Source organism: Notamacropus eugenii, chromosome 6 (assembly GCF_028372415.1).
Source record: "Notamacropus eugenii isolate mMacEug1 chromosome 6, mMacEug1.pri_v2, whole genome shotgun sequence".
Classification (NCBI taxonomy): Eukaryota; Metazoa; Chordata; class Mammalia; order Diprotodontia; family Macropodidae; genus Notamacropus; species Notamacropus eugenii.
In genome coordinates, this window is record NC_092877.1 from 17,574,018 (window position 1) to 17,598,837 (window position 24,820).

General features: G+C 45.5%; 1 protein-coding gene across 1 annotated transcript; it reads left to right on the plus strand.

Moving 5' to 3' along the window:
- Window positions 1-381: 381 nt before the first annotated feature.
- Window positions 382-23,886, plus strand: FBXO3 (F-box protein 3). Its single transcript, XM_072619199.1, has 11 exons — window positions 382-949; window positions 3,624-3,713; window positions 4,500-4,663; window positions 12,104-12,218; window positions 13,725-13,929; window positions 15,239-15,284; window positions 17,506-17,590; window positions 18,303-18,425; window positions 20,132-20,247; window positions 21,230-21,420; window positions 22,378-23,886. Exons 1-11 carry the CDS (start codon window positions 669-671, stop codon window positions 22,507-22,509), a joined length of 1,548 nt encoding a protein of 515 aa, XP_072475300.1. The 5' UTR covers window positions 382-668; the 3' UTR covers window positions 22,510-23,886.
- The last annotated feature ends 934 nt before the right edge of the window (window positions 23,887-24,820 follow it).

A 24,820-nucleotide genomic window follows, 5' to 3' on the forward strand; every position in this document is an offset into this window, starting at 1 on the left:
GGAGCAGGAGGCCGGGCTGGAAGGGAAGGGCCCCCCCAGACTCCCCGAGCCCTGGGCAGTGTGGGGTGGAGGGGGGCAGCTTCGGAGATGGAGAGAGGTGGGCAGGGGGCAGATCCAGCCCAGGGGGGGTGAGGCTGAGAGGAGGATGGGGGGAGGCAGGCTCAGCACCCCGGACTGTGGGTGCTGGAGCGGGTCAGCCACGGCCCGACAAAAGAGCTGTCCAGCCCACGCTCGCGGCCCGCACCACGGCAGGCAGGTCCGGGCGTGGGGGTGGAGATCTCCCGTGGGCTGGGGAAATGGGCGTGGGCAGGGCGGGGCGGGGGGGGGGGGCTCCTCCTCCTCCTTAAGTCTGCGAGGCGCCGGAGGGCCCATTCCCCCGCAGGGCCGGGAGAGGAGCGCACCGGGGCCTCCCCGTCCCCTCCTGCCCGCCTCCAACCCCTCCGGGTCTTCCCTTCCCAGACCCGGCCTGCTCGCTCCGCCCTTTCTGTCCGGCTTCTTCCTCGCTGCGGCCAGCCCGGAGCGCCCGTCTGACCCCTCCCCTCCATCCCTCGGTCCCTCCGTCCCTCCGTCCCTCGGTCCCTCCGTCCCTCGGTCCCTCCGTCCCTCCGTCCCTCCGTCCCCCTCCTCGCTGCGCTCAGTCCGGGGGCCCCCGCACCCTCCCCGCCACCATGTTCGGCTTCCTCGGAGGGAGGCGCCTTTGGCCGCGCGCCGGCCTCGGGCTCCGGGCCCCCGGCCCCTGCAGGAGCGCTCCTCCTCCCCCGGCCCCGGGGCGTGAGGGCGGGGCCGGGGCGGGGCCGGGGCGGGGCGTGGGGCCTCAGCCGGGGCCTGGCAAGATGGCGGCGGCGGCGGCTGCGCTGGGGGCGGAGGAGCCCGAGCTGTGCCTGGAGCTGCTGCCCACCGACCCCCTGCTGCTTATCTTCTCCTTCCTGGACTATCAGGACCTCCTCAGGTAAGGGGAGGCTGGGGGCCCGGGCGGGGGGAGGGGGCCGGGGCGCAGCCCGCCCCTCCCCCGCCCCGCGGAACCTCCGCGGCCCAGGCCTCCGCGGAGCCGCGGTCCCCCCGGGATGCGAGGCCCGGGCCGGGGGTGGGGGGCGCGGGGCAGGCCGCAGGCCGGGCCCGGCTGGGCTGCGGACCCGGGCGGGGCAGGGCCCGATGCCCGGCCTGCTGCGATCGTGGCCCCGCAGACGCGGCAGGACACGGGGGTCTCACGGCCCAGGCAGCCCGGCGCCCCCATTCTGCAGATGGGGACACTGAGGCCCCGCAGTCCGGGCCTCTCAAGGTCACGGAGCCCAACCCCCGTAGCCCCCCTCCCCGCGACCCCGCCGCTGGTCTGGCCGCGCAGGGGCCTGCCGACATGGTGATCGTTCGGCCTTCGGCGCCCCGCGGCCACCCAGGGCTGCGCTTTCTCCTCGACGGCCCCCCGAACGGCAGCAGCCCCCCTCCCATCCCCCTCCTTCCTTACTGCCTTCGGTGCTGGCAGCAGCCCCCTCAATCAGCAGCCCCCCTCAATCAGCAGCCCCCCTCAATCAGCAGCATCCCCCTTCAATCAGCAGCCCCCCTCAATCAGCAGCCCCCCTTCAATCAGCAGCAGCCCCCCTCAATCAGCAGCCCCACCCCCAGCAGCAGCCCCCTCAATCAGCAGCCCCACCCCCAGCAGCAGCCCCCTCAATCAGCAGCCCCCTCGCAGCAGCAACCCCCTCAGCAGCAGCATCCCCCCTCAATCAGCAGCATCCCCCTTCAATCAGCAGCCCCCCTCAATCAGCAGCAGCTCCCCTCAATCAGCAGCACCCCCTTCAATCAGCAGCAGCCCCCCTCAATCAGCATCCCCCCTCAATCAGCAAGAGCCCCCCCCCCCCCAGCAGCAGCAGCAGCCCCACCCCCAGCAGCAGCAGCCACGAACCCTGAGGCCTGCCCTGGAGAGGTCAGGGGCGGGTCCAGTGTTCGCCCACATAAGAAGGAGCCCCACCGGGTCCCATCACCCTGCCTGCCTCCCTGACCTTGGCCTTCATCCGCAGTGCCTTCCCCGTATCTGGCCAGACTCGAGCTGGGTCTCTGTGCAGCAGGGCATGACCTTGGTCCTGCCAGGCCGAGGCTGCCCAGGATGGGGCCCGGGAGAGGCTCCTACCCTGGAGAGCTCCCCAAGGGCTGGGCTGGGCTGGGGCACCCACTGGCCTCCCCTGTGCCCTGTGGGCCTCTGCTGGCCCTGCCCTCCCCCTCACAGGGGTGCCCTTTGATCCTTTGGTCAGTCAGCAAGCACTCGTTAGGACTTACACCTACTGCGCCATGGTCTTCGTCCAGGACCCAACGGGTCAGCCTGGGTACACTGCTTCACTGACCCTGAGGGCCAGCCCCTGCCATGGAGGATCCATGCTGGATCTGACCTGGTCCTGTGTCTGACCCAAAGGAAAAGGCTTCCAGGAGGAGGAGGAGGAGGAGGAGGAGGTCAGGCCAGGGGGAGGGAGATTCCTCCTGGACTTGGTGCTGGGCCAGGGAGATAATGAGGAAGGAGGGAGATTTCAGTCTGGTACCTTCCATACCTTGCTTGGCCATCAGCCCCGTCCCCCAAGCTCCTGCCCCTCACCTGCTACCTTGCATTTTTGTGTATATAAATATAAGCTTCTTGAAGGCCAAGCCTCTGTGTATCATCTCAGATTCCTTTCCGATTCCTGATAAGATTTAGAACTGAAAATGTGGAAATTTTCCTCTGATAGGCCCAGACAGGTTGGATCAGCTGGACTGTTCATACAGATAGGCAGCCATCACCAGGGCCTAGATTCGCGCTCTCCAAAGCCGGCTGGTTGTCACTTTCCATGACAGCGCCTAAGATGTTACATACAAAATAAATACAAGAAAAATGAAATAAATCCATCTTACCATGTCTAGTTACTGTTGTGCTCCTCCCTGGGACTACAAACCTCATTCCCTACAGCCTTCTTCGGTTTAGTTAGTGCTCCAGACAGACGTTGGAGCTCCTCTTTTCCTGATTCCTGTTTATAATCCAGAGATGTTTTTTTTATTATTTTTGGTCAAGTTAGCTGTAGAGAGCTTCAAGGTCTGTTGTTCAGATGATAAATAGATGGAATATTGCAATCTTGGTGCATTTAAGCAACACTGATGAAACTTAGGGATGGATACCCATGAATTTGGCCCCATAGCTAGACTCTGTTAGAGTAATTACTACAGTCAAATTGGGTTTTTGGCTACATCAAATCTTTTTTAAATTTAAGGTAAAAATTGGGCCAGGATGTAAATGTTCCAAGACTGCCCATGACCCTTGACTGGCAGGGAATTCTAGCCAGAGAGCTGCATAAAAATATTTTGCCTAAACCTGGCCTTAACTGTGTTCTTTTACATAAAATTGAGATTCTCTGCATCATGAATAGAGGAAAGGTTCTCAATGCCAAGGCAAGCATGAAGGTGTGTGTCTTGTAGACCTGTCATGGTCTAAATTACATTTTTCAGGTTTCAGTTCATTAATAATGGGGGAGGGGGCCCTTATTCCCCCACTCCCCCATTCCACAGGCAGTCCTACTGACCAACACAGGTACTTTGTTTTTAACTCCTTGTCACCCTGTTCTGTGGGCAGTCTCACCACTAATGGGCAATACTGATTTGTGTGGCAGCTGCAGCTGCGTGAGCCGACGATTGAACCAGCTATCGAACCATGATCCTCTCTGGAGAAGACACTGCAAGAAATACTGGCTTTTGTCAGAGTAAGTATGTGGGGAAGAGAAATGAGGAGTCATGTAATAAAAGGGCAGCCACAAAACCTCAGCCATGTAGCAGCTGGTCAGAGGCAAATGTGACGTCCTACTGACCCTGCCTGATTCTTTGCCCACCTGCAGTCTTAGGATCATAGAGTTAGAACTAGAGAAAGAGGCCACCCAGTGTTTTCCAAGGGAGAGGTCACACAACTGGTAGTATCTGAGCCAGGATTTGAACCCAGGCCTCTTCCACAGTGCTAGTCCCCACCACCTAGCAGTGATATATCTGAGATTACTGATATCCATTAGATTAACCCTGGTTTGTCTGTTCTCTTTAGTGAGATATGAGAAATGTTTATCCCTAGGAAACATCATAATAAAGATATTTGTAGGCTTTGATGGTTCAAGATCCTCAGGTGAACTTCCCTTGTAATTTCCTTAGTAGGGAATTTATTTACCATATGCCCAAATGCTTTTTTTTGCCACTTTCCCTATCATTGATGCCATGACATATCACTGTTTTGCATGTTCCCAGAATCCTATCTCCCACATTCTTTCCCCTCTGACTGTGTGGCTAGAAACGTTAAAGCATTTGGAATAATTTGTTCTTAACCTGTCATTGTTTAATCTATTATTTAATTTAATATTCATTATTTAATCTGTCACATATTCCAATTAAAAAAATGCAGAAGTTAAAGCAACAGTATATGAGCCTAAGTAAAACATCCGGGTAGCTGTCCGTCTGTGCTCATGATATTTTACAAGATTCTCAAGTGTTCATTCTTGTCCATTTAGAGCAGAAAAAACGCAGAAGAACAAAAGTTGGAAAGCTCTCTTCAAAGACACTTATATTGATCTGGGAAGATATATTCAACATTATGCTACCCTTAAAAAAGCCTGGGATGACCTGGAAAGATACTTGGGGCAGAGGTGTCCAAGGATGATCGGATCTCTGAAAGGTGTTGTAAATGTTTCTGTTTATCGTTTAATTGTTAAAGAGGCTAACCTTTTACTTTTCTTTATGCCCTTTTACATCACATTCTTTCCTCATTCATATGGAATGCACCATTCCATCCCCAGAGTCCACCACCTTTTCCAGGATTGTAGAAAATCCCTGGACATTTGCTTCAATATTCTTGTTTCTATCACTGTAGTTGTATACATTGTTGTTCTGGTTCTGCTTTCTTGATTCTGCTGCCTTCCACACAAGTGTCTCTGTGTTTCTCAATTCCTCATTCATTTGTTCTCATAGTTGAACAATATTCCATTCTATTCATGTACCACAGTGTACAGGGGGCCTCAGTTTGCTTCTAGCTCCTTGCTATCCCTTCCCTTCCTGTCCCCTCCCAGTGTGCTGCTATGAATATTTTGGGGAATATGGAGTCTTCCAGGTTTGGCCTCTTTGGGATGTGTGCCCAGCTGTGTGATCCACCAGAGATTAATTTGAAGAATGCCCAGTGTCCGTGAAGCTGTATTTTGCCTAACATTCAGCTTTGACTTGGAGTCAATTAAATAGGAAGCTGATATTTTTATGAAAAGGACACACCCTACACTTTAATGCTAAGCATGGCATCTTGGAATGGTAAGGCTGATTTTTGGGGTAGAATAAGCAATAATCCTGTACCAGGAGACTAGAAGATGGAAATATTTGTTAAAATGATAATAACAATAATGGCCTAAAAGGCAGAACATCTTATCCCATTATCCAGTTGAGGAAAGTTTGTGTGATCTGCCTAAGGTCACACAGCTAGCCAGTGGTAGAGTCTGATCTTCTGAATCCAAATTCAGCTGAGTTCCCTCCAATACAAAAAGCTACCTCCTTTATACAATAACAGGATTTTGGCAAATACAGCTCCATAATAACAGTTTTACCAGACTTCCTGTAGAGCTGAGCATCATCCCTGCTAATCCTTACTTTGTGCAAATGAGGGAAGGTGAGGCAGGTGAGCATCTGAAGAAGTGTTCTCCATCAGATCTTCCTGACTCCCAGACCTGGGGCATCATCTTCCTTTTTGTCTCAGCTGCCCTTTAAGGGATGTCCAAAAGTCATTCATCCTTCACAGCATTGTTAGAAATGCTTCTCATTCTTCCAACTTGGCACGTGGCACATTATCGAGTGACTTGAGAACATTCTATTCTCCTTGGAACACAAGGCTCAGTGGCCAAACCTGGGAATTCTCTTGGTAAATGGTTTTGACTTGGGTGAAGAGAAGGTGGCCGTAAGACATCCTTTAAACTTTCTAAATGGCCCATGTAGAACTTTTTGCAGGGCTTGGAATCAGGAACATCCTGGAATCAATCAGGAAGACTCTCTTCCTGAGTTCAAATCTGGCCTCAGATACTAAGCTGTATGACCCTGGGCAACTCTATTTGCCAATGAATTCGAGAAGGAAATGGCAAACCACTCCAGTATCTTTCCCAAGAAAACCCCAAATGGGGTCACAGAGCGTCTGATGAGACTGAAATCACTGAACAACAACAAAGAACTTTTTAAATTATAAGAAACAATAAAACCAAATGTGATCATATCATTAGCCAGAGTGAGGGGTGCCATATGAGTGCTGTACTGGCCTCCTCTTTTCTCTCTCTCCTAGGCTTCCAGGGCATTGTAGAGATCCTCTGGAGAATTTATGGTCATGGATTAGATGAGTGAGTGTGGAGGAGAGCTGCTTATCTGTCCATGGATGGCTATCAGAGCCATCAAAAGATAAAGAGGAACTTAGGGCATTTAAACAGTAAAGAGAGGCTCAGCCTCAACCCATTTCCCCGCTTGGGAGTATAAAAAAAAGCAAGTGTGTGGACTTGACATTAGTTTCTCCTAGAAAACCCCTGGTCTAGTCTGGTAGAAGGGAAATTTTATCCTGAGCCTATGCTGCCCCCAGTAGATGGTGACTGAATCTATCCAGGCCGAGAGACTGGTGCTGGCCTAAGGGCTGGGTGGCATGAACACTGTCTTGGAGAGGTGAGATCAAGAAGTAGGTGGGGTAGGGGACTTAATGTAGAAGTTTCTTTGTTTATGTGCTATACCTTAGGTACTTGGGGATCCTTGACAGAATTTTGATTGGGAGCTTTAAACAGAACAGCTTCTTTAAGAGCCATCTCCTTCACTAACTAACCTTCAAACTGTTTCCTTGCTGCTGACTAGAGAAAAGGCCTTGCCTGACAAACTTAACTTCGGGCTGCTTTTGGGCCGAGAGTAGGTACCCAATAACTCCGCCTCTCCTCCTTGTACTAGTGTGAATGTAGGTCAATGATTGGTTTGATTGATTAGGGTGCTTTGTTTTTCAGTTCTTCCTGATGGAAAGGTGGCGGTGTTAGGCGGGTGAACATTCTGTTTTCCAGAACATTGTGAATACTTCCATTTGAAAGGCTGGAAATTTTTCTTGGTTTTCTTAAGCGAAGCTCCCACTCCTCTGTTGGGACCGCAGGCTTGTGTGTGTCCCTGTTCCCTCTGGTTAGGCAGGCCATTTGCTTGCTGCTGAACAAAAAGGTTTCTTTCATAATAAATGATGGTGTGAACAGGGACATCAAAATTAATTTCTTAGAAGGCTGAGGAAGGAATGGAGTAGAGCAGCAGAGCCAGGTCCTAGAGGAGAGCGCTCATTATTATTAATGCCATAGAACAAATGAGCTATATAAGAACCATTTGGGATTTGGGGTGATGGAGCGAAGGGAAAATCATTGAGAATGTAATTGCTGCTCAGAGCCAGCAGCAGCACACTGGCGATGAAGGAGCAGCCTGTTGGGAAAGGGTTTCTACTAAAGGAACTGAGATGTCTTAGAAGATCCCAGTCTGAGATGTCAGTCATCTGGCAGATAGGATCGGAAGATGGGATGTAAGCCCCACTGCCAAGTAGCAAGAGGCGACTGGCCTCAGGAGTCCTGAGGGAGGGCACTGGAGGTCCCATCTCCCACCTTCAGGGCAGCATTTCTCAATGTTCCAAGAATATTTTGTAGTGGAAAGAACCCCAGATATCGAGCTGGAAGACTTGGATTGAGTCGCAGCCCCAACACTCAGCGGTAATAATGATGATAGCTAGGTAGGGATCATCCATCCCTTCTTTGAGTATGGTTCTAGATCTTTGATCCTATAATAATAATAATCCTATGATAGAATATGATAATAAATAATAGAAATTATAGTCATAAATATAGTAAATATGATAATGTTTGAGGTTTTCTTGGCAAAGATCGTAGAGTGATTTTGCCATTTCCTTCTCCGGCTCATTTTCCAAATGAGGAAACTGAGGCAAATAGGGTTAAGTGACTTGCCCAGGGTCACACAGCTAGTAAGTTGAGGCCAGATTTGAACTCATAAAGAAGAATCTTCTTGATTCTAGGCCCAGCTTGCCACCCTGATAACGTACCAACTGTGCCCTGCACTGTGCTAAACACTTTAAAATTATTATCTCGTTTGATCCCTCACAACAACGCTGGGAGGTACATGCTGTTATTATCCCCATTTTACAAATGAAGAAACTGAGATGGAGGTTAAGTGGCTTGGCCAGTGTCACACAGCTAATATATGTTATGAGGCAGAATTTGAACTCAGGTCTGACGCCAGGCCTAGCACCCAGCTTCACAAGTTCTAGTCACATGCCCATGGACAAATCATTGAAAAGACTTTCTAGCACCATTTACCTGACTTGGTACCTTTGTTATTTAACCTCCCTCCCTTCCCCTTTAAAAGGAAAGTCTTGAGTGTGATCATCTGACTGAAGAATTAGTTTCTTTATTGACCAAGAATCAGTCATTGAACGATGTATGAAGCGTGGGGATGGATTTTTAGCCATCTCGGCCAATGAGATGAAGAAACCAAGGCCCAAAGTGGGGAAATGACCAGTCCAAGGTAGTTACTTTTTTGGGGGGGATCCACCCCACTATGAATAAGGAATTTTGGGTAAAGAAAAGGAAGTTTGAGATGGTAAACTAAGTGTTTGACTTAGTTTATCAGATGCTAGATACAGTAGAAACTCATAATCCTATCCCTTATTTGAGATCTGCTTCTCATCCTGATGCTGAGCAGGAAAATTTTGAGTTCAAATCCATTCTTAGACACTTAAAATTAGCTGTGTGACCCGGGAATAGTAACCTCTTCCTCCCAGGGTTGTTGTGAGGATCAGTGGGATGCTATTTGGCACTATATAAATGGTAGCTGTTGTAATTAAATATGCTGACATCTCTCTGATTGCGGTGCCTTTCCCTGGGTCTGTTTGTGAAACTGGAGGAAATTCCAGGCTGGACCCTAATAAAAGCTCGGAGTTGTACTTAGTTGGGATTTAGAGGAGCTAAACAAAGATCTTCTACTTGAAGTAGCTGATTTATTTACTCAATGAAACTAACCCTTCTTTCAGTCTAAACTTTGGTAAACAAAAGAGACCCCTCCCTTTCTTAGGGGAACAAAAACACATTCCCACTCTTAATTCTTCCTCCTAATTTTTATTATACACTGCTGCATGCTTCCATACAGAGTTCCATCAAAATTGCAAAGGTATTGACAAACCACAATAACTGTCCAAACAAAACTCCATTTTTGAGTGAATTCTCCCAAAACACTGGTATGTAATGGGAGAGATGTTGTTAGGAAGAATTTTAAAAGCTGATTCATTCTGTTTAAAGATTATTTCTAAGTAGAAAATGATTGCTTATAATGTTAGATTTGTAACAAAAAGTTATGTGTAAAACTATGTGGACCTACTTTCAGAGACAGCATGATCTCCTTTGTGGGATCCTCTCTAAATGCGAGGTGTCTCTCAGTTTTCTGTCCTGGAGTCTCTTCTCTTCCCTCTCTATATACTGCCATCTCTTGGCTAATGACTGAAATCTACCTGGCCTGACCTAACCTCTCTGCTGACCTCCAGTCCCACATCTCTAGCTACCTTTCAGACATCTTCAACTGGATGTCCAATAGACATCTTGAACTCACCATATCCAAAACAGAATTCATTTTCTTTCCTTAAATGAAAGAGTTAAGGGGAAAGAGAATGAATTCAAGTCCTCCCCAATTTCTACTTTCCCCATTGCTGTAGAGCCCCTCAGGCTCAAACCTTCCCTATCTTTCACCATCTCCCCTCCCATTATCCAAGCCGTTGCCGCGGCCTGTTGATTTCACCTTTGAATCATCTCTCCCAGTGCTTAGCACAGGTGCTTAATAAATGTTTATTGATTGATTAATGGTTAGAGGACCTGGATCATATTTGTGTGACCTGGAATAAGCACCTTCCTTCAGCAACATTGGAAGAGGATTTATGGGCAGAGACCAGATGAAAAGGTACTGAGTGTTGGTGATAGAAGACCTCCCTGGATGAGTGATCCAAGACATCAAAATATAAAGACACATTTAAGGCGTTTGTCCTGTAAAGAGGTTCAGCTTTCATTTGATCTCCTCCCCTCTTCAGGAGTATTTTTTTAAAGTAGGGGTATAAGGAATACAAATCCAGGAATCTAGAGGGTCTCAGCATTTCCGATAGTTCCCATTCTAATGGGAGAAACCCCAGCTGTAAAGGGTATATGCACAATTCTCTACACTGAAGTCACTGATCTGAACCAAAAACAAAGATATGTTTTTTCAGTCTTCCTTCTATTATTTTAAGTTTTAACTAAATCATAAGATTCTTTCACTGGAGAAAAGATGGCAACCACCGAGAGGTTCTGCTGTCACCAGGGGTGAGAAGATATTGGGGCTTTGAGAATGCCAGGTGGGTGACCTTCCTACCACCTGTCTACCACTGGATAATAAAAGCAAATGGGCTGGTCACAACTTTTCTGTATTTTGAAATTAAGAGTTTTATAATGTTGATATAACTTCTATGTTATTCTTTGTAGGTATATCTGTAGTTGAGGCAGAATAATTTTCAAACCTTACTTTTAATGTGTTAAGGTGGCACAGTGAGTAGAGAGCCCACCCTGCTGTCAGGAAGACTCGAGTTCACATCCAGCCTTGGACATTTACTTGCCTTGTCACCTTGGCTGCCTCAGTTTTCTCATCTGTAAAATGGGGCTAATACCTACTTCCTAGTGTTAGGAAGATGCAATGATCATTGTAAAGTGCTTATTTAGCACAGTGCCTGGCACATAGGAAGAGCTATATAAATGCTAGCTTTTCATCATTCTTCATTCTCTCCCACCCCCAGGGCCTGTCTGCCAATCCTATGCTTTCTCCTTGTCTGCCCAATCTCTTGTTTTGTGAGAACAATTCTAGGTTGCTTTTGTGGTGGGGTTTTTTATTTTTTCCATTTATTTTTCCTCTTTTCTAGCTTTCTGTCCCACCCAGTTATTCAGCCTGGTTCTTTTGGGAATAAAGCTTAATCCAAGCTATGTTATTGGGTATGAGAAAGGGGGGGAGATTGTTACATTCAAATGTTTTAGATAAACCTCCACCTTATTCCTTGTTCATCTCTTGGGGCTTTGAATTACTTCCTATTTATTCCAGTTTAGAGGTCACTCTCCACTGCTAGTGCCAACTACGCCCTCATTGACTTACTATGTGAGACATCCACATAGGTTTGTTGCCCTTGGCCTCTTTATATCACACTGAGAAATCTTAATGGAGACTTTGGGATAATATCCATTTAGAAAGTTTCTGAACGTATTAGATTTGTAATAAGAAAGCTTACTCGGAAGAATATATTGAATGTAGAAAATTTGTCTTCCACAATTTCTTTTGTAATTTAAAAATGTTTCCTAAGACGAACTTGAGAAGGCGTTGGGTTTATATCATTGAACATTCTGAGAAGCAGAACAGTAGAAGGTTGGGACTGAGAATACCTGGGTTCTAGTCCCACCTGTACTGATTTGTGGGACCCTGGTGTCAAGTCTCTTAACTTCTCAGTGCCCCCGGAAGTTAGAGCAAAGTGCTTGGTGCCTAGTCGGTGCTTTATAAATGCTTCCTCCTTTCCCTTCCCCTCTCTTAGACCATAAATTGAAGACCAGATAGATGATTCCACAAGGAGATCCAGCCACAAGTTATTGTTTTATTTGTTTCCATATTTACATGATTTCATTTAAAGTTCAGCAAGATCAGTCAGCAAAAATTTATAAGCAACCCCACCCCCACCCCATATGCCAGGCATTGTTGTTTGCTACACATCTGGAATACAAAGACAGAAGGGTCTGGTATCTCAGAGTAAACATGTAGTTGGGAGGGAGGGCTGAGGTCGGTGGCCTTAGCAGGAAAGGCTTCTCTATCACAGAGATGGTCATTAGGTGGGAAGGGGACTTGAATAGGCTCTTTCTCATGAGCTGGAGCCTACATTGCATTATAAATCTGTTTTGTTTCTGTGTAAGCTCTGTCTCTGCTGCAGTGGCAGGCCAGGACCCTCTAGGGTGTGATTTCTGCTTCTCTGACTTTCTGGCACCGTGTTGCTCTTCTGAAAGCCCCACCTTTCTTACCTTTGCAGACAGCGTGGAGGAGCGCGAGCTGGATGCCGTGGAAGCGCAGATCGGGTGCAAGCTTCCCAATGACTATCGCTGCTCTTTTCGGATCCACAATGGGCAGAAGCTAGTGGTTCCCGGGTAAGATTCTCTCTCTGCCTGAACCTTTTCCTTATCATTCCTCTTAATTGTTTGAAAGATTCTGGAACTAAAATGTTCACAAGTGAAATGCCTCCAAATGTAGTTTACATTTCTCACTTTCCTGTACCTTATAGGCCTCTAGCAGTCAGTTCTGCCCTTCCCACTCCTTCCGGATGCCTTTGTGGGCTTGAGACACCACCATCGGCCATAAAAGGCCATTGGTTAGGGTTTGGATCTCTGAGGGCAGGAAGAGGACCGTGAGGCATGTCATTCATTCATCCTCAGTTGTAAATGCAGCTTCAGCCATCTCTGAAGTATATCAGTGAAGGAGATAATGTATATAAATCATAAAAGCCTCTATTTATAAAGAGCTATTTGTTTTGAAATATGAACACCCTGTTGAGAGAACCTGAGCTGAGTTTGATGGGTATAAAATGGAAGACGTGAAATTCAAATGGCCTTGATTCATTTTAATCTTGTAAGACTCCTGTATCTTACACGCCTCGAGCAATCAGTTCTGCCCTTCCCACTCCTCATTTAGTGAACGTTTAAATTTAAATTAATGTAATTTAATGGAGGCAGAATATTTAACATGCAAGTGGAAACAGGGTTCTAACCTGTGATTTCAGTTCCCCAAAACTTGCTCTACAGCTTGCTCTTTTGTAACATTGAAATATTTCATTTATACGGCACGAAACAAAGTTTTTGAGTTTATATTGACACAGGTAAATTTGAGGAAAGTCTTGGTGGATTATAGCTTAGTGTTGAAGAATTCTTGGGGCACTGAGAGGGCTTAAGTAGAACCTGGCTCTCCCTGTCTCAGTTCTTGCCCTCTGCCTGCTGTGTATTAATAAATTTTCTAATTTTCTATGGTCTCTGTATGGTCAGACTTCCAGAGAGACGCCAGAAGCCCCTTTTTTCAGGGGAAGTACTGGGACGATTGTACTGCCTGGGTTAGGAGCTACCGACTGCCTGTGCAGGACCAGCCTGGCTAGGCCTTATGAGGATTGAACGGACCCACCCCCAGATTTCCAAGGCAGAGTTAAATGGGAGACCATTTTGAGCTAGAACAGTTTCCATAGGTCATCCAGGACACAGGCCATAGAGGCCAGTATAGGGGCGTTCTCTGTGCTTTCCATCTCCAACCAATGATCCTGCTTAAAAAGGTTTCAGGTAGACTGTCCAGGTCTTTGAAAACAGCAGGCTTGGATCAGCATGGCTTAATATTGGAGGTCCAACTAGATTCCATACAGCATGGATTTCATGGGATTAAACATTTATTTCATGTCATTCAGACTTTGTATTCAAACTCTGCTTCATGGATCCTTTGGATTAAGATATTGCTGCATCAGTCATCATCTTCTCACACTGTTGGGTTGGGTTGAATGAACCGAGTCCACTTGGAGATGTTACTTACTCCACCCAAGGGACCCCGAGAATGTCCCTGAAATCAGAGAGAGCTGCTGTGTAACTTGGAAGCTTCTGTTGTCCTCTCTGACCCTGCAGGTTGATGGGAAGCATGGCCCTCTCCAATCACTACCGCTCTGAGGATTTGCTGGACATTGACACGGCCGCAGGTGGATTCCAGCAGAGGCAGGGCCTAAAGCAGTGTCTTCCGCTCACTTTCTGCATACACACTGGGTTGAGCCAGTATATGGCGCTGGAAAGCGTAGAGGGCCGCAACAAGTATGAGATCTTCTATCAGTGTCCAGTAAGTAGCATTTCCCGTGTCTGAAGTGGGGTACTAGGTGTAAGCCTTCTGGGTCTGCGCAGTCAGAGCCCAGCTCCTCAGACCCCTAGGAGGGAGACTGAAGATTTTTAGTAAGATTCCTTATATCTTGAATTTGTGGAGGATTTTTGTTAAAAGCTTTAAGTGTTTCCTTGAGACTCTCTTCTTTCAGTAGATAACGGAGCTGTTTTAAAGTTGCATATTTCAGGAGGTTGTGTTTTGTCTGTTTTGTATCTATACCATTCCCCTAGGGATGACAATTCAGATCCCTTGGAACAAAAACATTTCTCCATACTTTGATTTCTGTTTCACATTTGTGATTCAATTACCCAAAGGTTCCTAGGAAATTTCCTTTCTTCTCTTGAAATGCCTCCATTAGGTTTTAGAATACTTCATTATAATTGCAATATGCTTTTAAATATAAAACCATATTTATTACCAAAAATTCAGATGAAAAATGAGAGGCAGTAGGGCTGTCACTCTAGTGACCTGAGAGCCCCAGGCCTGTACTGGTTGTGTGACTGAACAAATAACAACCTCTCACCTGCCCCAGGCAATTCAAAGATTAGATTTTTCAGAGCTCTTTTAATCCAGCATTGGAGGAAAGGGTTTTCTTACCAGGAATTCCTCAAAAGGGACCATCAAAAAGGAGAAAATATGTCTTGGTATTTAGAAGAGCCATGGTTTTTTTTTAGTAATACCAATGTTCAAAGTACATCTTTGTGAAATCTGAAGGTGCTCTCTGCTGATAAGCTCTTTTTTACATGGCTTTTCATTTTGTCCTCAGGTGTTTTCATTTCTTATCTCTTTTTGCTCTCACCGCACCCCTTTGAAATAAGAATGCTAGATGTCTCTTTTGACAGTTGGGGAAACTGAGGTTGAAAGAGAAGTGATATGCTTAAGATCACATGGAATTAGTGTCATGGCTGGGACTTGACCCTCCTGGTCTTTTGGTCTTCACCTCAGGATCCCTTCTCTTCTTCTTAACTTCCTAGTTAGTTGTTTTTAATTGAAAAAAAAAAGTATATGACTCTACATCCAATGCAGTGGGATCCTTGGCCCAAGGCAGAGTTCATGAGAACAACACATTCTAACATTTGGGCAATGAAAGTCACGTCTCCAGCTTACTAGTTTTTGAATGAGGGTTTGTTGGTTTTGGGGGTTTTTTTTTTTTTTTTTGCTTTGTTTGTTTTTTGGTGGGGGGTGGGAAGTGGGAGGGTTGGTTCCAGGGAAAAATATAAAAATGAAGTGAATTGATTTCATCAGTAACAATGTACCTTTTCTAATCTAGGACCAGATGGCTCGGAATCCATCAGCAATTGATATGTTTATTACAGGTAGGAAAAAAATCTATGTATTTGTTTGTTGACTCCTCACTCCACCCCTAAAAAGAAGTTAGGAAAGGGCTATTTGTGCTTAGTTCCCAGGGAAATGTTGCTTGATTGATAGTACAAAGCTCTGTGCTAAGGCTGGCTTCAGGGGCATAACTCACTTGGTTTTTGGAGCTGCACCCTGCTGATTAGAACCTGCGATGGAACATGCCTCAATGACAGTACAAGATAGATAGAATTTTATGCCCTGTGGCATTTTTCTGTTTGCCCCCTGAAGCTTGGTTTTCTTGCATACCTTTTTTTTGGACCTGTGTAACAGCAGCTGGTAACTGCTGGTAACTGCAGGCAGAGGCCGTCAGTTGTGTGTGTCCATCAGCAGAGTGGAAACACCATTGGGTGCCCAGCCTACCTGGGCCCTGAAAGGAGGGGGTGTAGTAAGTGGAGCTCACTTCTCTTCTTCTTTGGCTTATGTCAAGAGAGACTCTGAACTCTCTGGGCTGCCTTTTAAAATGCACTGCCAATACTGCCCATTCTTACGAGTTAAAGTAAAGGGATGTTGCTGCATCCTCGGTTGTTTGAGGGAACATTTTCTTACTGATCTGCTAAGGTTGGAGCATGAGCTCCTTGAGGGCCAAGGCTGTCACAGAGTAGGCACATAGGAAATGTTTGATGGAGAGCAGGAAGTTGTCCAGTGCTACCCAGGACAGGTTGGCTCCAGGCCCCAGTTTGCCTCTCACCTGGATCAAGAAGAGGGGCTTCAGGTTCCAGGTCATGCATCCTCTAGGAAGCAGGAGCCATGTCTTATTTCTTTGTGTGGCCTTTGCTGCTGAGGAAGCCCTTCCCTTTCCAAGCAGGCACGTAGCTGGCTTCCCTTGGTGCTGAGTCATCTTAGAAACGAAAGAGTGACTCAGCACAGGAACACTGTGCTACAAGCAGACATTTGGATTAGGCTGTAGCTGTCCTTAGAATAGCGTAGCAAAGGGTTCAGTGAGAGAAACTTCCATGGCCAGAGAAGGGGGCAAAGCTTGTTGGCTTGGGACAGATCCTGACAGATACAGCTGTTCTCTGAGAATCCAAATGAAGAAGTTAAGGGAAGGTACTACCAGGGAGATTGTCACAAGTTCCTTCATGATGTCATATGTACAAGTGATATATTACTTGCCTTTTCAGTGACCAGGGGAAGGAGTGAAAGGGAAGGAAAGGATTTGGAATTCAGTTTTTTAAAAAAGAATGCTAAAAATAAGTAGTATTTTATTTAATAGTGAGCTTTCTTAGTACCTTTCAAGTACTTGATTGGACAACATTCAATTTATATGGATTCTGGGGGTTTCATCTCATATAAAGTGAGTTAGGCATATCCTGTGTAATGTAGAATTCACAGAGAAAAACAATTATATTGTATTAGAATATGTAAAAATCCTGGGTTTTCACAAGCCTAGCTCCCAAGCATATTTCCAGTCTGTTTGCACAATACTGAAACAATGCTAAGACCTTGGTGCTGCTGTCCTTGTCTGGGTTAGCACTGATGAAGTGCCTACTCTGGGCCAGGCACTATGCCAGGCACTGGGAATACACATCCAAAGAATGATCCCAACAAGCCACTGTACACTGTATGTACCAAGCATATACCAAATAAATAGGGAAAGTCCCGTGCACAAGAATGTGAGGGAGTGATCCAGAGAGGGCCGTTGTTCCCTGCTTCCAGCCCCTCTTCTCCAGCCTCCATTTTATCTGCCTTCATCTTACATCCTAGAAGGATAAAAGTGCTTTTCACTCTATACTACGTTTAAATTATTACACACTTTGAAGACCGGTTCTTCTCTGCCTCCTCCCCTCCTCATGGGCCCTGTTGGTGCCACTACCAAGATATTTTAGTGAGAAACAAGTTCCCAAAGGCATAATGAGTGAATCCTAGAGCGGAATACTCTTCAGGAAGGGAGAAATGCAATTGGTGGGACTTCGATCTAGAAGGAAACTTGTATGTTTTGTGGTCCAACAGCCTCTCTTTGCAGCTGAAAGGGGCAGAGACTTCTTGCCCAAGAACACCCAGCTTGCTCCAATGACTCCTGAGCCAGCATTATTCCAGTCCACCCAGATGAGTCTTAGCCTACTGTTATCTTCTAAGTAGAGTCTGATTGATGAACTGATGAATTCAGTTCTGTGAATAGACTTCGCTTTGTAAAGGTTTTGTAAAACCTTTATTTTTCCTGTTTCTTGTGGCTTACAGGTGCTTCTTATTCGGAGTGGTTTACCTCTTACGTGCATAATGTTGTAACAGGGGGCTACCCTATCATCAGAGACCAGATTTTCAGGTATTTTCCTATTCTGAGTTGGCATCTGCAAAGAATTCCTGGTTTCCCAAAGATGAATCCTGAAATGATTCAATAGCCAACACTTCAACTCGTTGGGATCATAGGATATCAGAGTTGGAATGCTTTAGTTTTTACTTGACAAACAAAAGGACATTTGTCTATATATGTTAATAATAAGTAGCAACTGATACCTTTATGGGCTTATAAGAATTACTAAAATGAAGGGCATATATGTAACTGACCTCACTTGAATATTGTGAAAATCAAAGTGCTGTTATTCAATATAGCTTGGGGCTGGGGGTGGGGGTGGGGGGTGGGAATGTCTATGTCTATGTATAGATATATAAAATGGGCCATATGATTTTAGTAAGTTTTCTTCTGTTTACCCCAGACTATTTCTAACTTCTGCAATCACATTAACTACGTTCTCTTTTATAAATGTTAGTAAAATATAAGCTACTATGAATCTCAGATCTGTCAGACAGATTCAGTGGATAAGTACCTGTTTGCAAATGAAGCCTGACTACTGAGTTCCATCTGATAGCACAGGGGAAATAAGCTCCCCGTTAGAAAATTCTTTTTTAAGTTTTATGATGCAATTAAGGCTTATCACATACCATTTTTTTGTTTTTCTCTTGTGTTGTTTTTTTTTTTAATGTTAGAGAATTGAAATCAGTGACTCAAAAGCAGATTCTCTGTCTTGGTTTTGTAGGTATGTTCATGATAAAGGATGTGTGGCAACAACTGGAGACATCACGGTGTCTGTGTCCACGTCATTCCTCCCAGAACTTAGTTCTGTACACCCGCCTCACTATTTCTTCACGTACCGGATCAGGTGAGCATTAGGCATAGTTCCTGTGGGCTCACATTGTATGATGAAACATTTGAAAGAGGCATTTTCTGGAGGTGGTTTTCATTTTTATCTTACGTTCTCAGGCATATATCTTTTCATCTGCATTAGATATTGTTTTCCAATTTATCTGTTAAGGTTTTTATCATTTGTGCTTATTTTGGGTTTTTTTAATTCTTAAATCTTTTAAAATCAGTCCATGAATCTTCTCAAATTTGCTGAATGTGTATTCTTGGGATAGCTAATGGTAGTGGGTATCAATCTATAGATCTTTGTACATATATCCCCATCACATATCCAATTGAGTGTGCTCCTTCAGAGATGGTGATTAGGCCTGATTTCTCTCTGCCTCTTCCCCTCTTACTAGTAACTCATTTTGCACAGACATTTAATAAATGCTTGTTGGATGAATTCGCTTTCTTATGTAAGGTCAAGAAGCTAACTGAACAGATCTGCTCTGAGGTGTCCACAAAGGACTTTACCTCTGTCTCTGATGAACGCTTTGGGTGCTGCTTTATCAGATAGCTGTTGGGGGCAGCTTGGACCACTTTTTAGAGGATGGGGTGGGGAGCACCAGCGCCAGGTGAGGCCTTTGTTCTTCCCGTTCATCTTTGTTCTAACTGAACTTCTTAGAATCCCCTGAGAGGCCGAGTGGCTTTCCTGAGTCACACAGCCAATATGAGTGGAGGTCAGTAAGCCATGAGCCAGGTCTTCCTGCCTTCTCTCCCCTGTGTGCTGCCATGTTTGTCTGAATTATTGTTGTAATTAAATGAAAGGCCAAGGGGCAGTGGTGGGGTATTGGAATGAGGAAGCCTACCTCTGACATCCTGGCTTCCTAACCGTGGGCATATCACTTCTCAGTCCTAGAAACTCCATTATTGTGGAGAGTAACGGGTAAGTCAAACCCACCTCAGAAGTGGCCTAACTCTTGAGTCTGTTGCAGTCACCACACACATATGCCAGTGAACCCACTATAAATGTCCCACGTGGTGGCCAGCACATTCCTTCCTGACTCTTGAGTATTTGAAGTGCTTCTTTTATCTAGTGGACGCATCAGCCCTATCCCTGCAGACCATCTGTAGTGTTTCAATATTATATATACAGTTGCTCTGAAGCATCCTCCATGTAGGATCTCACCACAGGTGACAGGAGCAGATGAGCCACCTATTCCCTGAATATTGAAGTCTGGATACAATGCCTTTTGTTGTCGTTTGTTCTTCATTCTTTTTTTTAATTGAATTATTTTATTTGTTTTCCGTGTTTGACAATCACTTCCACATATCTTCAATTTTTTTCCACTCTCTCCCCGTCATTCCCCCCTCCCTGAGACAGCGTACAATCTTATGTAGGTTCTACATATAACATTCCTATTAAATGCATGTTGCATCAAAGAATTAAAATGAATGGGAGAAAGCATAAAACATAATACAAAAGAAAATGGTTTGTTTCTATCTGCGATCCAATTCCATAGTTCTTTCTCTGGATGGGTTATTCTTCATTCTTGAAGAGGACCCAAGACATCAGGAAGATGATGTCATACGTGTAAGTAAGGCAGAGCTGTGCAAAGTCATCAGCCTCACTCTCTTCCAGAGTCACTGGAGTCCACTGAAGACAGGTCAGGACCATTGGTGATGGCCCCCCACAATTCCTTTTAAATAAAAACTAAATTCTTGTTTTCTTCATTTTTCTAGGATTGAGATGTCTAAGGATGCTCTTCCTGAGAAGACTTGTCAGTTAGACAGCAGATATTGGAGGATCACCAACGCCAAAGGTGAAATCGAAGAGGTTCAGGGACCTGGAGTGGTGGGTGCGTATTGGAACCAGAGACTCGGTCACCTTTGTTGACTGCCCCCTTTGTTGGCTGCCAGTCATGTCGATTTTGTGAGAAAACAGTACTTAGCCATCTTGGTATGTTCTGGCATTGTTGTCTTCAGAAATGTAATGGATGAGTTTCCTTACCCATTGGGTATGATTATTTTAAGGATAAATCCCTCCTTTTTGGGCCATAACCCACAGAGTGACTCAGGCTGGGGCCAGTTTCATATCATCTGCTCTGAGGCACAAACCTAATGACCAGATGTGTTTTATTTGTCCCTAGTCCCTTCTTGCCATGGGTTGCCTTTGCTGGATGGTCTGGTTTGGTTGTCTGTGATCAGGATTTTACACTGGAACCTTCTGATGGCCAAGGTTAAACCAGCAGTTAAAGAGATATACTGATTATATAATCAGTCTGTTAAATTAAGGTAAAGCTAAGGCTGTCCTAATTAATTCCAGGGCTAGAACACTTGTGTTCTCTCTGTTGACTTTTCCCTAAGACTTAAGGACAGTTCATACCTATAGAACACTGAAGAAAATCTGGCATTTCTAACTTAACATTCACCTTTGTGCCCCAAGCCTCTGTCTGAGCTCATAGCATCAGACTTGGACTTAACTTTCCTATCCTGATGCCAAAAATTCTTTTTAGAACTTCAATTTTCAATTTTTCTGTACTATACTATCTCCCTGTATAAACTTCTAGTGATTTCAAAAAGTGTTTTTTCATCATTTGCATGGCAGCAGCTTGGTATAGTAGACAGGAAGCTGGCCTAGGAGCCAGCAAGACGACCTGGGCTCTAGTTCTGGCCTCTGACACTTAGCTCTCAAACCTCAGGCAGTCGTAGGGCAGATGCCAGCCTGCTTTGGTTGAGGGGGTACAAGGAGTTTCCTTACTTGGAATTCTCTATATAGCTCTACGAAATCACAGGTCTGGTCAAAGGACACTGTTAATATGCCCTGTGTTTCTCTCTCAGGAGAGTTTCCCATCCTCAGCCCTGGCCGGGTATATGAGTACACCAGCTGTACCACGTTCTCCACCACATCAGGATACATGGAAGGACATTATACCTTTCATCTCCTTTACTACAAGGACAGGATATTCAACGTGGCCATTCCCAGATTCCATATGGTGTGTCCCACCTTCAAGGTCTCCACAACCCCAAGGGTAAGCAAGCCAACATGGGGAAAACGTTAAGTCTTTCTCAGGACTCAAAACTACTAAGCTAGCTTGCTTCAAGTTAAAAAAAAAAAATCTCCTTTTGAGAAACAACCGTTGGACAGGTTAGCGTCTGAGCTCGTTTGCTCAGCTGTAAGATGCTGCTTCTCAGGCGTCTTCATCTGAGTGTTTAGTACATGCAGTACTCTTATTCAGAGACTCTCCATCCACCTTTCGTGGGAAGAACAGTCCTTGCTGACCCAACAGGCCTTCCATTCCATCCTCAGGAGAGCTTGAGAAATGTGCTCTGGAAAAGGCAAGAGTGGGTGGAGGAGGAGGAGAGGTGGGTCAGAGCCAGGAGATTTCCCCTGGCTCCCCCATCCTAGGGTACCATCTTTATTAAGGGACTTTCTGAGGTAGGCTCAAGTGCCATTTATAGAAGCTACCAGTAGAGGCCACCCTGCCTAAAGGATTTGGGGTTTTGTTTTTAATTTCCCACAGTTTAAATCACTGGATAATAACATTTTAGGACTAGAAAGTGAATTTAATCCAGCCCCTTCCTTTTAAAGGTGAAGAAATTAAAGCTCACAGAGTGATTCATTGGTCCCTCTTAGTGATTCTGTCTAGGAAGGGTGGCACTCCTCCACTGCCTAGCTCACTGTGCTGCCATTTGAAAACCCGGGTTTGTCCAGGATGGTTGGAGACTTCCCTTTCAGTGCTATGTTATGACCAATTCCGACCAGCTTTTAGATTTTTAGTTTTATGACTGAGTCTGACCATAATTCAATTTGTGATACCTCAGAAGGCGCTGCCAATCTTTCAGCGTCTGACATATTAGGACCATCCCTTTTCAGGTACCGTGAGAAGTGGTTATGTTGGGACTTTCTGGTGGGATCATTAAGTCTACAATAAAATGAAAAGGCTGAGAAATAAAATATCTACTCAATGATGTAATTCTGTCCCAAGGAAACCAGTCATGATGAATGTTCTGTGATCGAAGAAGATGAAGATGAAGATTCCACAGATTCTGATGACTATGATGGGCCTAGACTCGTCAACTACTCCCCGGCCCCCAGCCACTGTCCTCGGCACACCTGAGCAAGCGCCTCAGTGGTTCTCAAGAATGTAAATAAATATCGGCTATCTCTGAGCGGCAAGCCAGCATCGGGCCAACCTGTGGTTTCTACCAGATGTTTATCTTAGGAGTTGATTTGGGCTTTTTGTGTTTTCTGTAAGACAGAGGAGGGGAAAGGAAGGCTTTTTTTTCCTTTTGTCAAATGGGAAATTTGTTCTCAAGCTGCGGGCTGATAGTACTGCGCTGTTTAAAGTATTTCACATTTGTAATATTTACAGACGCTGGGTGTGTGTGGGGGGGAGGTGGGCAGGGTCATTTTTTTTTATACAAGTATTGCAAATGTAGCAGCAGTAGAAAGGTAGAAGCGCAGATCTGTAAGGGCCTCTGTCATCTGCAGTCCTTGGGCTATCGTTTCCCGCCATTGTGGGTTGTATACAGAGGAAGCACACTTGCAGTTAGGCCTTTTTAGCCCAGGAATCCACTTTAGGGGACCCTCTCCATGTAGGGCCCTTCTTCCCTTGAAGACAATCCATCCTTGAACTTAATTCCCATTGCAGCCATTTTAGAATGTGGTACATTAAAGCATATGCTGTGTTGTTCACCGCTCCCTGGAGCAATCTTGGCGACGACTCCCATAGTATATACATTTGTAAATACGATTTCTGGTTTTTTCTGCTTTATACAGTCTTAACTTTGTGATAAGTGACATGATTTTATGTTAAGCTCAATTTGTTTTCCTGAAACATGGGTTTTTTGTAATGATCAGATTCTGAATTTGGAATGAAATCTTGCAGGTGTTTAAAATCACATATTTAAAAGTACTTGGGTTTTTGAGCTCATCTGTTTAATATCACATTCAAAAATGTTCTTGTTTCTGTAAACTTGATGCTTCTTGGCATTGTCTTTGCTTGTTTGAAGCAGAGGTTGTTCAGCATTGCTGCTGGAGGGCAGCAGGCCCCATGTCTGGGTTCTTTGGGTTGGAGCCATTCTGTGGGATATATGTTCTAGTGCACACACACACACACACACACACACACACACACACACACACACACACACACTTCCTTTGTTAGCCTGCAGGGAAGGGTGTGACAGCAAAATGCTTGGCCCTTGACCTTCCTCTGGGGCCTGGCCTGCATCTCCCCCATCTTCTAGCCTCTTGTCAGCCTGGCTACCAAGTGTGACCTTGGGCCAGTCGCTTGTCTCTGGTGCTTCGGTGTCCTCCATAAAAAGGAGGGCTTTGGCTGCATGTGCTCTTAATCCTGTGAGTCTGCTAACCTCAGATGTCAACTGTGTGTAGAGTTCATTTCCCAAAAGGGCATTTAGCCTGCTGATGTCTAGAAGACCTGGTTTCTGTCCTTCAAGATCTTGCTGTTATAATAAACAGACTGAGCTCTAAATTTCTACTTAGTGCAGGCTAATAATTCTTCAACATTGCTTGCCATGGTTTTGCCCTCAGGGCCAGATGGAATAAATTCATCTTCCATGATATCGAGATTTTTCAAAGAACACAGCCTCATGTCGAGGTCATCCTCCCATAGGCCTCCTTGGGACATGATCAGTTTTCTTAAGTCACTTCAATCAAGGTTTACCAGGGCCCTGTTAGGGAGAAGGTAATGCTTATGGGAATTAGGGTTAGCTCTGGGGAAAAGTTTAGCATCATTCAATGAGCATTAAATCCGTTGTGCGCCAGGCCCTTGGGATCCAAATTTTTAAAAGTGAAACATTCTCTGCCCCCAGGAAGCTTATGCTCCATTTGGGGATATGACCTGTCTAGAGAGGTGAAGAAGGACACCCTAGAGACACTAAAGCAGAGGGTGGCAGGAAGAGAGCAGTTAAGCTGAGAAAGGGATTTTATGAAATTATTTCAAATTAAGCATTCTTAAATGTGACCCTTTGTACATCTACAATGAAAAGCTCTAACGGTGCCATTGCTGGCAGAATAATGGGCCACTGGGAAGCGATACTGGTAGAGAGGAGGATCTCCAAGAGCTTGATTCTTTGAGATTTCTGATCCTGTCAGTCCACTAGCATTTATTAAGCACCTATCACAGTAGGTGGTTTCCCAGGAAATGCTATGCCCTAGGCATACAACAAAAGGTCTACGTGCATGAACTTTAGTCAGGTGATTCTATCCTTTAGCATTGGAGAGGACCTTTAGACCTACCTAAGGCCTGCCATCTGTGCCCCCCCCAAACCTAGAATCTGAGTACTGCCAAGTAGAGTCCCCCTCCCCCCCACCTGAATTAGTTGGAATTGCTTGGCCTTCCAAGACCTTCAAAGGATTCAGGAAACATGTATTATTCCTGTATGTAACGGCCTCCACTCTTCTGG